Genomic DNA, 17,959 nt, shown 5'->3' on the forward strand with positions numbered 1-17,959 from the left:
CCAACGCGTGGCCATACGTCCATCCCTACGCTTCCTTGCCATGCGGCCAGTAATTTTGAGCCTTTCCAGGCTATCTGGCCCTGTCCTGCTCAGATGACCGAAGAAACCAAGTACACGTTTTTTTTTACATATATGCATAACTCTAAGATGTAAAGGCATGGAAGAGTGAGTATGCCGTGTTTGATGAAGTAGGGTTTGCAGCTTTCCCAATTTCTGATTCCGACTAGCACGCGAACGCATTTTTTTTGCATAACAAACAAGTCATGCACATCTGTACTGTTAAAGACTAGCACACCCAGTAAGAATTTGGTTGGGTATAAAAAGGGGTAAAACCCGTATGTTTTTTTATAAAAGAAGCGGAGAAAAGTTACCTGTACCTTTTCTAAGAGCAAGGTGTAGGACTACATATTTCATATTTTATTACTTGCCTCTTTATCATTATAACACGTTTATTTTTAATATTTAATACTGAAAAACCGTTCTTAAAAAGTTGTCTGAATGGAACGGAATAGCTATAGAAGGTAGAGGTAGGAATAGCTGCCGAAACGCCTGTCAAAGAAGAGGCGTTTTTTCTTACTGCAAGCATGTTTTAAGTTTCCAAAGTTTTTATTTCTTACTTGTTGTTTTTATTATTTTTTCGCAACTGTATTAAAAAAACTTCGTTCGATACACGTGCGGAAATGTCATTCTTCACTCGTCCCTAGTCTTGCCACTCGCCTACGGCTTGTGGCAAGATATTTCGGTAGTCGTGCCTCGTGAAGTAATGACATACTTTCCGCAATAGCATCGAAATGTACTATTAAACGGCTATTAAACAAAAATATTTAATTATAAACGTCAGTCAGTATTTTAAGCAGAATATTTTACTTATAACAGTTATAACCTACTTGGTTCATATGAATTAGTGGCACAATTAAAAAAGAAAGCTATGACTCCCTAGTTTTTTCACAATCAATAACTCCCACAGTAACATTTTCCCTGCAGCACCTACACCTGCATGAAATAAGATTTTTTTCGAGCAAGTGTGATGAAAACAATATTAACAAGTGCGGGGTTTGGGCGTTTTAAAACCTTACGTCGCTGGATAATGTTGATATCCGCTTATATCTGTCATTCTTGTGACCCCGGATATATATACAATACGGTAACTTACGAAATTACAGAAAGCAAATATAATTGCTGCCGTAGGTATTAAGTCCCATTTAGTAAAAAAAACTTCCTTCCATCTATATCTTTTCCATGTTACACAGTGTGTTAGTTGTTTATTTAATTGCTCAACTTCATTTTAAAGTACTTATAGATCGTTAAAAAACAACGTTAAGAGGAAAGAGGACGAAGTCACGTAATCGCTTCTCCATACAACCGTAGTCCCTATTTTCCTCTCTGGATTAACATTTTAGAAAATATTTTGACGCAATTTGATGTAAGTAACCTAGAACCACAGATATGCCCCTTCGTTTGTTTATTTTTTATTTTTTGTTTATTACTTATAAGAGTTTTATTGCTCCTAACTCAAAATCAAAAAATTAAAAAATTCAACGTCGGGGCATAGTCGGGGCAAAGTCGTCGTCAATAGAACTTGCAAATAATGTAAACAAATATGACAGATTTTGTTAGCGTTTTACACATAACCTAAAATTTTTACATAGGTTATTTTCCCTGGAATATTAATATTTTTTATTATTATGTCAACAAACAATCATTACATAGAAAGATATATACAATAAATGGACTACAGAGAAGACAAACAGTGCCGAAAAATTTTAAATGTGATATTATAGAAACATTATAAGAGTTGATACTGAGTGGTAGAGAGAGATTCATCGTGCAACCCAACAGACAGGTTTACAACATTTCAACTGTCAGTTAAGTCGTCGACGAAATCCGACTAACAGTTTAATTAAATGACAATTAATAGGAGATACTTATTAAATGAAAAGTAACAAACTACAGGTTCTTAAAATCGATATCCTTATGATCGATAATACATATTATATCATTTACGTTTTACATTATTCAGTTCCAATTATTAAGAGTTATTGACTGGGATGTTTTAATAAGCAATTAGATATTTCGTTTTTAAAAGATAAAATGGATACATTAAAAGGGTTTATATGCTAAAAACTGATTATTATACATTTCTGGCGCACGGGAGAGAAAACAATTTTTTGTGTATTTTTTCTTAAAGTGGGGTGGGGGGAAATAGATATTTTTTACGTGAGGAGCGAGCTGGACGATTACTACGCGAAAGCCTTATTTTAGATAACAAAGTAGGAGAGTCGATAAGATTATTTATAATTTTAAATAAAATTGTCGCATCAGTCAATTTGCGTCTGTTCTCTAAAGATAGAAGTTGGTAGTGCTGTAGAGTATTAATCCTGGTAACTTGAGTTAATACGAAAATTGCGATACTTGAGTATTTTCATAATTTTTTTTTGGATTCTACATTTATGGCACTGGAAGTAAGGGCTCCATACAACACTACCGAAGTCGAATATGGATCTTACAAACGAGAAGTAAAGAATTTTAATTGTTTTGTTGGTTTTAAAGGGTTTACTGAGTCTATTGATGAGGCCTAAATTTCTAAATGCTCTTTGAACAATTTTGTCTATATGTGCATTAAATGATACCTTATCATCCATTATAATACCTAGATCTCTAATATTAGTAGCACGTTTAAGTGTATTATCACAAAGGTTATAGTTGAATATTATTGGATTTATTTTACGGGTATAACTGGTGACAGAGCACTTATCAGCATTTAAAAATAATTGATTCTGTAAACAGTATAACGACGAAGTTCTAAGATCATCCTGCAAGTCACAACAATCTTTGATTGAGGTAACAATTTTAAAAAGTTTCGTGTCGTCAGCATATAACAAGTGATTGGAGTTATTAAGTGTTGTACCAATATCATTGCTATAAATTGTGAATAAAAGGGGCCCCAAATGGGATCCCTGAGGAATACCAGAAGGCACGCTAAGATAATTAGAGCAGTACCGTTTAACACATACAGCTTGACTACGGTTACGTATATATGAGTCGATCCATCTAAGAAGGCTGCCGTGCATACCGGCGTTCAAAAGCTTGTTTATGAGCAAATCATGATTAATTTTATCGAACGCTTTTGAAAGTCGGTGTACACGACGTCTACTTGTTGATTTTTGTCCATAGCTTGAAGTATAAAGTCTGTAAAAGTCAACATATTGGATTCGACACTCCTACATTTAAAGAAACCGTGTTAATGTTCAGATATGTGGTGTTTCAATGCTGCAAATAATTCAATAGTAACGATTTTTTCAAAAACCTTGCCTAGTACGCACAGTTTAGAGATGGGTCTATACTGGTCAATATGGGCCTTACCCTCTGTTGTTTTGGGTATGGGTGTTATTAAGGAAGATTTCCATATGCATGGAAATATTCCTGTCTTTAGAGAGAAACGGAAAATATACGCAATAGGTTCAGCAAGTTCAGCTGCACATTTTGAGACTATGAATGGATGTATTCCATCTGAACCAGCACCTTTATGAATATTAACACCTCGCAACTCTCGGAGGATTATATCTTTATGTAAACTAATGGAGTCTATATCTACGGTTGTTTGAGATGTACTTGAAAAATCTAACATACTATTTAAATTGTTATCTATAAACACGGAGTGAAAACATTGATTAAAAGCGTTGCATATATCAATACCCTCATTAAAAAAATTGTTTTTGTAACACATTTTGTCAGACATGTCATTATTCATCGTTTTATTTTTGAGAGCGTTGAGAAGTGTATGTGGGGTGAGATTACAAGATAGAATTAGGAACAGTGTGATAAGGGAAAAGTGTGGACTGAGCGAAGATGTAGTGACAAAAATTGAGAAAGGTATGTTGAGATGGTTTGGACACGTGGAAAGAATGAGTGAAAGGAGGCTAACAAAGAGAGTGTATAAGGGAGAGGTAGAAACGGGAGTTGGAAGGGGCAGACCTCGGCGGACTTTCTCTGATCAGATCGGGGAAATCCTGAAGAAAGGCCAGGTCAAGAGCACCCTAAACCGGCGAGCGTGAGCATGAGGAATGTTATGAAAGTGAAGGAAGCGAAAGAGGTATGTCAGGATCGTAGCAAGTGGAAATCCGTGGTCTCTGCCTACCCCTCCGGGAAATAGGCGTGATTATATGTATGTATGTTATTTTTGACAAAAGCCCAGAAGTATTTAGGGTGCTTATTTATTTTTTCTTGACTAAAATAAATATAATTGTTGTAGCAATCACGTTCCATTTTTTTAAATCTTTTTCTTAATGTGGCATAGGTTAGATAATCTTTACTATTACCGTATATTTTCCATTTCTTATGCATTTTTTGTTTTTCTTTATTTAACTTAATAAGGGACTTTGTGAACCAGGGGGGGGGAGCTTATTACTATTATTTGATATTAGTTTACACGGAACATGTTTCTCTATAAGTTCATTGAGAGTATTATAAAAATAGGTAGTCATGTCTTCGACCAGTGACATAGACGAAAAGACGTTTAACCAATCAACAGTCGATATGCCGGAACGTATAGCTTCAAAGTCGGCTTTAAAAACCATTTTTTTACTGATTTTATTATTTATAAGTGAGGTCGGTAAACACAACGATAAGTCTATGTCCAGGGCTTTATGGTGAGGATCCTCAGAAACCTAAGGTAACTCGCATGTCAACACGTTACAGAATCTATTACATAACACCAAGTCTAATACTTTGTCATTAGCATTGAACGACAAGTTATATTGAGACAATAGGGATAAACTCATGAAATCAACTACTCGTAATAGAGAGCTGTGGTAATCATTGTTAGTATTTAAGTCAATTGAGTCATTGTCTTCATCACGAGACCAAATTGCGTTTATTAACCACCAACCAACCAAATTAACATTTAATTTAACTATATAAAATATAAATATAATATTTAAGTATATAGACTATTGACTGTTGACTGTTAATGGTTGTCCTTTTAAAGAGCGAGGTTACGAAGTAATGAAGGTAAAATGGTCTGTTTACATTATTTGCAATGCAAGTTCTATTAACCACGACTTTAATATAAAATAATTTGTGTAAAAATATGTTCTTCCATAAAGGTAATATCCAGGGAGGAAAATAGGGACAACGTTTGAATGGGAGAAGCGGTCGCGTCGTTGTCGTCTTAACTGTTATTGAAGAAGATTTAAAAACACGCAGCCTTTTTAATTACATCCGGAACACTTAAATCCCTAAAACATCGTCAATCCCAGGTGCCAAATAATGCTCAACACTATGAGTGATATTAACGCGACACAAGGAAACCAACAAACCTATTTTACCGCACCACCCAAGTAGCACAGTAGCACAGTAACTGTATAGCAGCCGAATAATGTCTGGGTAACTGATTATCGGAAAATGGCGAGAAATCGTAAATCATCTGTGCCTGATGTCAGCAGTTGACCACGACACTCTGCAAAGAGTAAAACGACAAAGAAGAAGAAGAAGAACTGATTAGGTATCTCTTAGCCAGTCATTATTCGGCTACTATACAGCTATCTGTGCTACTTGGGCAATGCGAGGATAATACTAAAATATACTAACCGTGAAATATTACAAATCAAATTCAAATGAACGCTATATTAAATATGTATCATTCAAAATCATCAATTAAATGTCAATTCCACCAGCCAGCATGAGGTACCAATTCCAAATTTGTATCAAGTTACTTTTACTTTTCCTTAATAAAGAGAGCCTTTGGCGTCTGGTGTATGGTGTGAGATAATCAACTAATACCACTAACACGCTGTGAATTAAAAGATATGTCTGCACGAACAAAAAACAATTATATTGGGATACATCACAATTATCACAAATAAGAGACATTTTTCGGATAAGTCAAGTACTTGTTACATAAACTTTGTATTTTATTCGAGATATTTTATTTATATGGTATACTCTCCTAGTTGTAAATTATCGCATTAATTACATTTCTCGTATACTGAACATAAAAACCTGAACGCGTTAAATTGCATGTAGGACCGCACTTGTAACAAGTACTCGTACCTAACACTTTGCATCTCGTACACAAAGACATGATTAATAATCGACTCTTTTTGCGATGTATGGTTATTGGGATATTTTTCAATGTAGATGTACCTTTCTGGTGTATATAAATTTGGAAAATACATATTTTAAATTTTGAGAAAATGAATTATGCCAATTCATATATACCCGCTATATTGTCGTTTAGACGCAGCGGAAGCTTCCAAGCCGCGAGACAGGCGCAACATCTCAGCCCCAAACTGATGCAGTGCGGTCATTGCTGATGGGGCGGGCTCGCTGTGCAACACAACATGTACTCATATCAAGTCTACACAGATGGTTACAAGTAAACATAGAACAGCGCGGCGCGGAGGACTACTACATCAACAAATAGGTATTTCTATTCAATAAACATGCAACAATCTATAAATTGTATATACAGATGTAAATCACAATGAAAAAATCAACGATGATCAAACTGGTCAACGTGGGACTCGAACCCACATCCTTGGATTGCCGGTCCAATGCGTTACCAATTGCGCGTTTATAGATTGTAACAATGTGGTACTTCCCACAATAAAAAAGGAAAAATATATTAACATTTAAACATGCAACAATTAGGATAGGTAAGATCTTCACCGATACGTCTGACGGATGAAACTTATATTTTATGAAAGAAAATATGTTCCTGAACATGAATTAATAGGGTTGCCTAAAGAAATATTAGTAAGAGATCTTAGATCCCGTTTTCTAAGGGGACCTTGCATTTTTGAGACAAAGCAAACCGCTTGGAACAGGTGTTCCTGCATACATCTAGCAAATATATCAAGTTTGGTGTATTTTTCGTATAATTCGAGGATGAAGAATTCATTTCTGTGACTAAATTTTCACTCACCCATACAAAAAATTCGAGAAATACAAAATTTAAAAAAATCTACACTTTTTTTTTTCGAAAATCCTCTATAGAATTAAAACTATGAGAATTTGCTCTAGAAAAAAAATACACGTGAATAGCCCAGTTATCCTACTATATAGAATAGTAAACTTGTCAAACATTTTTCTTTTATAACTCTGTTAAAAAAATGTTTTGTGGCGCCCGGCGTACCCGCGTTGTAAGAGCGGTATGCAGCTTTTAGGATTTTTAAGTATGTTTAGATGATTTCTGATAAGTTGTTATTCTTCTGGTTGTAGATTACATTAATAAATTACTTCTGGACGTGATATATAGTTGGTCAAGCAAATCATGTCAGCAGAAAAAGGCGCTAAATTCAAATTTTATATGGGACGATATCCCTTCGCGCCTACATTTTATAAATGTTCCGCCTTTTTCTACTGAAAAGATTATAAGATATAAGAACTATATATACAAATATAAAATAACTATATAAATAAAGATGTTGCGAAAACTTTTGCCAGTAGTTATTATAAATGTGATAAAATTAACATAGTTAGATGTTTGACAAAAAATGCGGGTTAAAATTAGATATCTATTGTTCGCAATTGCCACTACATGCACACAGGTCCGCACATTTTAGGCACATTTTACATTTACATTTACATTTTAGATTTTTTAACGCAGTTGCACCTCCTTGCTCATTTGTTTTGCAGCGGCAACAAATAATCTCCAAACAAGCAGCAGCCGCCGCAGGTCGGCTTGTTCATATGGGCTCCCAATAACCATTTTGTTTGGACCAGCCCCAGTCAGCAGGGCATGGTAGCTGTTGCTGAGAGGATATAATCTGTCCCCAAACCTTCTCCCCAAACTCCTCCTTGGTAAACTGCACGGAGAATATGTTTACGTAGGGCATCTTCTGTTGGAGGCAGATTCTCTAACTGGAGATTTCTTATTGTATAAAGTACTCTTCGGCACTCATTTACACTCGTACCTCGTACTTGTACCTGATCTGAAATCAGTAACAAAATGCATAGTGTTAAAATACTGTCTAGGGATTAATTCACACCTCGTAATTCAAATCTGTCCAGACTTAAAATGTAAGACTCTTACTTGTGATACAAGACCATAACAAATTTTTCCAATATTGGCAACGCCTGCTCAATATTGCCTTGTTTGTCGTATTTAAATCCTTCCGTTACAGCAGGATATGCCCTCCAAGCTTGAAATACGCTTTTTTCACCTTTCCACACAAAAAAGAAACAGTTTCGCAACCTGAAAAGGCGTGGAAGAATGCCAAGACTACTGTCCTTTCTGGTCCTGTGAAATGAATTATATATCTATGCGTTACAAATAAAATCATATATTTAAAGAAAGTTTGCAGCACGTGACCAATTGCCCAGATGACCTGTCTCGTACTGCGGTGACATATTTATTTTATTTACAATTAATGGAGGAACTACAAAAGTTACCTAATGAAGATGCAATAGCATGGCACGAGAGGAACTGGTCATTCTTTCCTGTGTCAATATGTACCCATAACTCCTGGAGCTCCGGCAATTGTGATATACATGCAACTGCGAGAACAACAACATCAGTATCCACTGTGCGTTGCATAATTTTTGTGTGACCTGGGGCTACAGCATCAGCCACATAATGGACCATCATGCGCATGTCTGCTTTCTGTACGAGGGCAACTGGTCACGTGCTGCAAACTTCCTTTAAATATATGATTTTATTTGTAACGCATAGATGTATAATTTATTTTACAGGACCAGAAAGGACAGAAGTCTTGGGCGGGAGGGGTGACCAGGATGGACAAGGTGCGCAACGAGCACATACGGGGTAGTTTTAAGGTCGCGCCTATCACAGACAAAATGACAGTCCCGCCTTAGATGGTATGGCCATGTAATGAGACGCAGTGAAGACCATGTGGTAAAAATCGCTCTAAACTTACCAGAACGTAAGAAAGGTATCGGCCGCTATTTTATATAGAAGGATAACTGGGCTATTCACAGGTATTTTTTTTTCTAGAGCAAATCGCCATAGTTTTAATTTTGTAGAGGATTTTCGAAAAAAAAAGTGTAAAGAAAATTTTTGCATTTTGAATTTCTCGTATTTTTTGTATGGGTGAGTGAAAATTTAGTCACAGAAATAAATTTTTCATCCTCGAATTATACGAAAAAGACACCAAACGATATATTTGCTAGATATATGCAGAAATAAAGCTTAGAGTGAGGCGCGCCGGAGGCACTTTCCCGCCCCCCCCCCCACCCTGCCCACCTGCTGGGGGGGACCTCGTGGCAACCGGGCTAAATCAGCTCAGATCACCCCCAGAAACAACTGCTCCAAACGGTTTGCTTTGTCTCAAAAATGCAAGGTGGTGGACCTAAGATCTCCTGCTATATGGTCAAGACTATTTTGAATGAATTTTTGAAAATAATTTTTTTTCTTCTAATTTCACCGATTTGTCTGACGAACGAAATAAGTTCCAATGGAAAGTATACAACTTGTACAACACGAATAAATTAGGTTGCCTATGTTTTTCCGGTCACTATTATGAGATTGCCGTGTATAAACAGGTGAGTTAAAATCGATAATTGCACCCATCTGTCTGACGCTTGAATTATATATCAAAATAATAGTAATTTTATTGCGAATACAATGGTATAGGGTTGCCTGCAAAAATCCGATCACAAATAAGGGTTGCCAGGCTTTTAAAGAAAATAAGAAGGGACGACTTTTAACTATTTTCGAAAGTGTTTATTAAGCACTATTTTTGGATTTTTTTTCGTATTTTTTCAAAAGTTAGAAGGAAAAACCCTTTTTTTTTCTTTAAAAATAATTATTACCGAAATGATTCACTTTATCAAAAAATGTTGTTTTAAAGACCCCTATTTATTTTGAAAGACCTATCCAACGACACCCTACACTATAGGGTTGAAACAACAAAAAAAAAAATTACATACATTTTGTTTCTTTCGAAGCGATTATTTCCTAAAAATATTCACTTTATCCCTTTGGGGTTGGATGTCGTTGGATAGGTATTTTAAAATGAATACGGGTTTTTAACGAACAATTTTTATAAAGTTACTATTTTTGAAAATAATCGCTTCTAAAGGAACAAAATATATGTAAAAAAAAATCGTTTCAACCCTATAGTGCCGGATATTCTTGTATAGGTATTTTAAAATGAATACGGGTCTTCAGTAATCAATTTTAGATAAAGTGAATATTTTCGGAAATAATCCCTCCGAAAGAAACAAAATGTATATGAGGTTTTTTTTTATTTCAAACCTATAGTGCTGGATATTGTTGGATAGGTCTTTTAAAATGAATAGGGGTTTTGAAAAATCTGTTGTTATAAAGTGAATATTTTCGGATATAATCGCCTCGAAAGAAACAAAATGTATGTAAAGATTTTTTGTTTCGTTTCAACCCTATGATGTGGGATGTCGTTGGATAGGTATTTTAAAATAAATAAGGGTTTAGTTTTGCTGGGCATTTTCCGCAACTCGACATCCAATGTGCCTATTTTGCGTGAAACGAGGTAGCGCTACTCTAACCACCCCAGCTCCTCCATGAAGCCTAGCAAAGTCTTCAGGTTGCTAGTTGCCTCCTTTAGTGTGCATGGATTCCCTTGGTATTTGCTCCTATATACTTCTACCTGTTTACAGTCTAGGAGAATATGTTTTGTTGTTTCTTCTTCTGCTATGCACGCTCTGCACATGGGGCTGTCCGTTTTACCCATAATATGTAGGTGTTTGTTTAGTGTATTATGTCCTGTTATTAATCCTACTATTTTACGTAGTTGGCTTCTTGGTGTTTTCAGTAATAATTTGGTAAGCTTGTGGTTCAGTTCCGGTAGAATTTCTTTGGTTTGCCTGCATGTCTTCATTTCATTCCAGTACTTGTTGTGCAGTTGTCTGTGATGTTGTTCTAGCTGGTTGTGTATGTAGGATATTGGTAGGGGCATGATTGGCTCGGGTCCATATGCCGGTGTTTCTGAACCTTTCCTGGCCAGTTCATCCGCTGCATCGTTTCCTCTTGATCCACTATGCCCCTTTATCCATTGTACTGTTACTTTGTTGCCTTCTTTGCTCACTTCAGTGAGGCTCCGATGACATTCAAGTATAAGCTCTGAAGTAAGTTTGTCGCTGCATAGCGCTTGTAGTACCGATTTACTGTCTGACAGTATTAGTATGGTTTCGTGTTTCACTTGTCGTCTTGTAATAGCATTGCAAGCTTCTATTATTCCTACACATTAAGCTTGGAATACCGTATTGTGTTCACCAAGGGATTTTGTGATGTGTATGTTCAGGTCCTCTGAGAAGACACCACATCCTGTCCCTTCGTTTGTTTTTGAGCCATCTGTGTATATTCTTAGGTTTATTTGGTTTAGTCCTTCTTTCGGATCTTCTGTTAAAGATATGGCGTAATCTTTCCAGAAGATCATAGTTTTTGGTATTTTGTCGATGGGCGCTTCCAGCATGGGCAGTTTTAAGATCGTATTTTCATAGATCTTCTTGTGCGATGAGCTGAAAGATGTCCATAGGTTTAGATTTTTCAAACGAAGAGCTGTGGCAGCCGCTTCTTTCTGTATGTATATGTGTAGTGGCAGGAGTCCTAGCATTATTTCTAGAGCCTTCTTCAAATTTCACCGATTTGTCTGACGAACGAAATAAGTTCCAATGGAAAGTATACAACTTGTACAACACGAATAAATTAGGTTGCCTATGTTTTTCCGGTCACTATTATGAGATTGCCGTGTATAAACAGGTGAGTTAAAATCGATAATTGCACCCATCTGTCTGACGCTTGAATTATATATCAAAATAATAGTAATTTTATTGCGAATACAATGGTATAGCGTTGCCTGCAAAAATCCGATCACAAATAAGGGTTGCCAGGCTTTTAAAGAAAATAAGAAGGGACGACTTTTAACTATTTTCGAATGTGTTTATTAAGCACTATTTTTGGATTTTTTTTTTCGTATTTTTTCAAAAGTTAGAAGGAAAAACCCTTTTTTTTTCTTTAAAAATAATTATTACCGAAATGATTGACTTTATCAAAAAATGTTGTTTAAAGACCCCTATTTATTTTGAAAGACCTATCCAACGACACCCTACACTATAGGGTTGAAACGACAAAAAAAATTATTACATACATTTTGTTTCTTTCTTTTGTTTCCTAAAAATATTCTCTTTATCCCTTTGGGGTTGGATGTCGTTGGATATGTATTTTAAAATGAATACGGGTTTTTAACGAACAATTTTTATAAAGTTACTATTTTCGAAAATAATCGCTTCTAAAGGAACAAAATATATGTAAAAAAAAAATCGTTTCTACCCTATAGTGCCGGATATTCTTGTATAGGTATTTTAAAATGAATACAGGTCTTCAATAATCAATTTTAGATAAAGTGAATATTTTCGGAAATAATCCCTCCGAAAGAAACAAAATGTATATGAGGTTTTTTTTTATTTCAAACCTATAGTGCTGGATATTGTTGGATAGGTCTTTTAAAATGAATAGGGGTTTTGAAAAATCAGTTGTTATAAAGTGAATATTTTCGGAAATAATCGCCTCGAAAGAAACAAAATGTATGTAAGGATTTTTTGTTTCGTTTCAACCCTATGATGTGGGATGTCGTTGGATAGGTATTTTAAAATAAATAGGGGTTTTAGAAAAACATGTTTTGATAAAGTGAATATTTTCGGAAATAATCACTTTGAAAGAAACAAAATGTGTGTGACAATTTTTTTATTGTTTCAACCCTATATTTTCGGCATATCGCGGGTATGTGTCATCCCTATTGAGATATGGTTTGACTATATGGGGGAACTCAGTCGATGCTGATATAATATTTAAAACACAAAAAAAATGTGTAAGGTCTCTATCTGGGGCTTGGTATCTGGATCACTGCAGACCTTTATTAAGGCACAATAAAATTTTGACATTGAGGTCTCAAAGAGGTACCCATCGACATAATCTGTACATGCCCAGGACAAACCTTACACTGAGCAGAAAAAACGTGCATTACATGGCAATACAATTATTTAATACTTTTACTGACGATTTTAAAGCCCTTCCAATAAAACTATTAAAAAAATATATTTGACCATTTGATAGAGAACTGTTATTATTCAATTGATGAATTTTTGACATTATGTAAATTATAGGTTATAGATTTTACATTGTTTGACTATTGATACATTTATAATGCTCTATAATTATTGAATATTTTCACATTAGACAAATTGTAATCTTAAATTATATTTACAATTTATGATTTTATTATTTATTATTAATTGTACTTTTATTATTTTTCAATGTGACATTTTATTTTAATGGAGGTTTAATATTAGTTAGTAATTTAAGAATATTTGTACGCCATGTATTATGGTAAATCAAGGACTGGAAACAATATTATGTAACAACAATTTATACCCTTTTTTGCACAAATAAACTATTCTATTCTATAATGTGGGGTGCCGTTAGATAGGTCTTTCAAAATAAATAAGAATAAGAATAAGAAAACATTTATTGCCACAACAAAAGAGAAATTACAGGAAACAAATAACATAAAAAATTGGCATGCGCGACAAAAGGAGCGGGCTCAGCATATGCTGCGCCAGCCACTTCACCAGGAATTGACCACACAGCGCTGATTTTCAGTCCGCCCCCTTACATATTGATATGTGCGCGGGATATTATTTTTACAGATATATATATGCAGGTTAAATTTAGAATAATTAGATTACACAAAAAATTTCATAGTTAAACTCTAACAAACAGGTAGTAAATAGGGGTCTGTAAACAACATTTTTTGATAAAATGAATATTTTCGGAAATAATCGCTTTGAAAGAAACTAAATGTGTTTATTACAATATTACTGTTGACAAAAATAATTGTGTACCTACCTACCTGCTCTATTTTGTAATGCTTACTATGTGTAATAATTTATGTGATTGTATTAAACTGAAAGTAATAAAAGTAGTTGTAAAGCTGTGTTGGCCGAGTGGATAAGGCGTCAGAGGCGGTGGCGCGGGGTAGCCGGACGGGAGGTAACGGACAGTTTGTAGCTAACGGGTAGTAGTAGTCGGAAAGTCTGTCATATTACTTATAGAAGTTTAAGGGAAGACCGTCATATGCAATATGCGTCTTGCTTTAAACTAGTTGTTGCTAACCTTTTGAGTTTCTAGATCTTATGTCCTTCTCTGGGAAGTTGCAATATTAGGTATTTACTTTGTTATTGCATTACAAATTAAACACAATTGAGCACTGTGTGTCTGCTAAAAGTACCTAAGATTATTGACGATCCGTGAACAATAAATAATATAGATATGTTAGTGACAAATTTAAACTTTTTTCTTGCAATAATTCCAAAAGAACAAGTTTATATAAAAAGTACTGGGGAATATGCCTAAGATGTATTATGCTTTCTTGCTAGATCACTGAAAATTCAAGCGAATAGCTTTATCCAAAACGAAGTTACAGGTAGAAGGAAGAGGGATCAGTGAAGAGGCGTTTTAGGGTCTATTTGGTACGGTACGGTAGGGTACGGTCTACTCGTTTTTGGATCGATTAGCGCTGGGCCGTTCATTTTGGATCGATTAGCGAAATTGTGTTAATTAATTAATTTTGGATCGATTAGTAGAGAGCTGTCCATTTTTGTGTCAATTGGTGAAGAAGTTTCATTTTGGGTTTATTAGTAGAGAGCCCGTCTAGTTTTATGTCGATTGGTGAAGAGAAGTTTCCTTTTGAGTCGGAGCACACTAAGCTTCGTGGCGTAAACAAGAGCGTGTACGTACTCTCTTCTTCAGGAAATCGATTTTTCCATATCGCGATTTTTGCCATTCGCAATTTTTACGATTTTATTTTTTCTCAATAGCTTCCTTTTCCGAAAGCATTTCTAAGCATTCGCATATTTTCCCATTAATTATATTTTCCAGTAGCTTATTTTACTGTTACGTTTACTTACCATTTTTTCGGGAAATGAAGCTAATTGAGTAAAAATAAAATGGAAAAATTGCGAATGGCAAATATCGAGATCTGGAAAAAACGATTTCCGGAAGAGAGTACACACTCCTAAACAAGTTATTTGATTGATATCTATATCTCTATATTACGATTCATTTCATGAAATAATTTATAAATTTTCAGCAACATAGCACGCTTCTCGAGTCGTGAGCCTACCAGAATATTCTTCTGTCCGAATTATGAGTACCTACCGTCCATTTATTTAGTAGTCAAATAAGGAACGAAGGTAACGGAATAGGAAAAGATGACGTTTGTGAAATTTAATAGCAGAGGCACTAATGCCTGTGCACGTGATTTAATTGATGAGATAGAAAAAAAAACGATGTCAACTGTCAGTGTCACTTAGCTGTCATTGCCGAAAAATAACAGACATAACGGCCCAACCCATTCTGTTATCTTGTGATTTAGTGTTATCATTGAGATTTTTGACGACCTCAGCACGACCCAAGGACTTCTGATTCCCCACGACATCTGCGAGTATTTGGACAAAGATTGAATCTACTTTCGACAACTTGGCACTGCTTATTGGAGAACGTTTTTTCCCTTACGACGACCCGACCCCTGCGCTGACCCTTGGACTGAGTTTTGCAAGAAGGGTGAGCGAGTTTATGCGAGCAGATTCTACAAACTTGCCCCACATGGACCTAGTTATGATTTTAAATTATTATCATAACAGTGATAAGCACAATGCCGCCGTAATTAAAAAAAACTTTACCGACCCAATTGAAAGTAGTTGCGAGTGTCCATACTGTCCCATGTTTTTATTTTATGTCTGTGCTTTGAGAAAATATGTTATTTACCTACACGGAAATACACATTGATTTGCATAACAATCATTTTTATTATTTTCTTGCAAAATTAAATAAAAAATATGTAAAATACCTATTATTGTATGTAAGTTAAGAAATCAATTCATTGGGTAAGTACGAGTATATGGGATTTTAAATTGTATTTCTATTAGGTATTGGTCATTATTAAGGATTTTCATCGCCAAGACGTAACGAGTAAAGGACGCTTATGTTATTGTGAAAATAATAACTTTCTACATAGGTATATTGTGGCCAAACAAGTTGGTAAGAGAGTTACCTATGTAAATGTTTTTAGTATAATTGTAAAAAACCGGCCGAGTGCGAGTCGGGCTTGCGCACGAAGGGTTCCGTACCATTACGCAAAAAAACGGCAAAAAAATCACGTTTGTTGTATGGGAGCCCCACTTAAATATTTATTTTGTTCTGTTTTTAGTATTTGTTGTTATAGCGGCAACAGAAATACATCATCTGTGAAAATTTCAACTGTCTAGCTATCACGTTTCGTGAGATACAGCCCAGTGACAGACGGACAGACACACAGCAGAGTCTTAGTAATAGGGTCCCGTTTTTACCCTTTGGGTACGGAACCCTAATAGAGGATTACATGTTGCCGAGACATTTTATTTCGACGTTAACAATAGGATATGGAGGAGACAGTAAAAGTTAGAAAGTTACATGTTGCTTTTTTATTTTGTGTTTACTCAACAATACCCACATGTCCCACATCGACACGAGTATCGACCTAATAATAACGCTATAACATCGCTCGCTGCAGAACTGGACTTTTCATTACCTAGTCTAGGTATAAATTCTGTTACACTACGGCTACGGTATCTGTACAGAACAAGTATCTCTACCTATCTATGAATTTAAGCTAGATTTTTGATATAGATAATACGTTTTTAAGCACGCCCTATATTTGCTAGCCTTCGCGCGATAGCTTCTCACACCACCAAATCGGCAGTAAATAAGAACCAAAAAAACTATACTCATCCTTTTTTTTTGGTTGCTAGTACTAGTGTAAGACAAAGATAGTATGATTATCTCTGCTATGTTTGAAATGAGACAGTTCTTTGACAAACTATATCTACATATTTTACAACACTGAAATGAATGCTACATTAGTATCAGCCTTTATATTAACAAACAGCGTTATTACGAGTATTAAGTTAGAAAGTAAGGTAAGGAAGGTAATACCTAGAGTCCTGAATCCAGAGATCTCTGGTATCGATCGGCGGCAATTCTGTGTCAGTAGAGGCGGCAGAGTGCTGTGGTGTGCTTCTGTTCTGTCCGAGGAACCGACGCCACGTGCGGCGCCTTTCTATAAGTGTTACAAAATAGTTATTTATTGTCTGTCACTACTACTTCTGCCAAAATTACATTTAGGTACTACTGGTAATCTATCGCAGCCAATAGTGCCACGATTGCAAGTATTTCTACGTGTTGCTATTATAATGTCACAAAAAAGAAGTGCTAAGTAGAAATAAAGGATCCTGTCCTGTCAGCATCAAAACTGGTGTATCTGACTATGCGTCAAAAGTACATCTACTATTCTCTAATAGCTCAACAATAAGTCTATATGTAAAACAATTAGACTGGCAGATACTTTTGAGGGCGTAATCTAGAGTTATATCTCTATTTGGAAACATATGCGAGGATGACAGATACTTTTGAGGGCGTAATCTAGAGTTATATCTCTATTTGGAAACATATGCGAGGATGACAGATACTTTTGAGGGCGTAATCTAGAGTTATATCTCTATTTGGAACCATATGCGAGGATGACAGATACTTTTGAGGGCGTAATCTAGAGTTATATCTCTATTTGGAAACATATGCGAGGATGACAGATACTTTTGAGGGCGTAATCTAGAGTTATATCTCTATTTGGAAACATATGCGAGGATGACAGATACTTTTGAGGGCGTAATCTAGAGTTATATCTCTATTTGGAAACATATGCGAGGATGACAGATACTTTTGAGGGCGTAATCTAGAGTTATATCTCTATTTGGAAACATATGCGAGGATGACAGATACTTTTGGTGCATTGTTTCATCCGCTGCTATCGATGCTGAGTGTACGTCTTGTCGGAAATTTATTCTGGTAAAATGTATTTTTTTGGGTTCGATTCGCAGACAACGATTCGCCGAACATCGGTTCGCAGTGATTTAAAATTTGTAG

The 17,959-nt window shown here is 35.4% G+C and overlaps 1 protein-coding gene across 1 annotated transcript in view; it reads right to left on the minus strand.

Annotated features, from left to right (window-relative positions):
- The window catches only part of LOC134754476 (D(2)-like dopamine receptor), a 101,203-nt gene that overhangs the window by 4,773 nt on the left and 78,471 nt on the right, over positions 1 to 17,959 (minus strand). Inside the window, exons 5-6 of the mRNA XM_063690810.1 lie at positions 16,973 to 17,096; positions 6,220 to 6,327 (exon numbers count right to left, since the gene is read on the minus strand). Coding sequence (XP_063546880.1) covers positions 6,220 to 6,327; positions 16,973 to 17,096 — 232 coding nt within the window. The remainder of the gene's footprint in view (positions 1 to 6,219; positions 6,328 to 16,972; positions 17,097 to 17,959) is intronic.

Source organism: Cydia strobilella, chromosome Z, assembly GCF_947568885.1.
Source record: "Cydia strobilella chromosome Z, ilCydStro3.1, whole genome shotgun sequence".
NCBI lineage: Eukaryota > Metazoa > Arthropoda > Insecta > Lepidoptera > Tortricidae > Cydia > Cydia strobilella.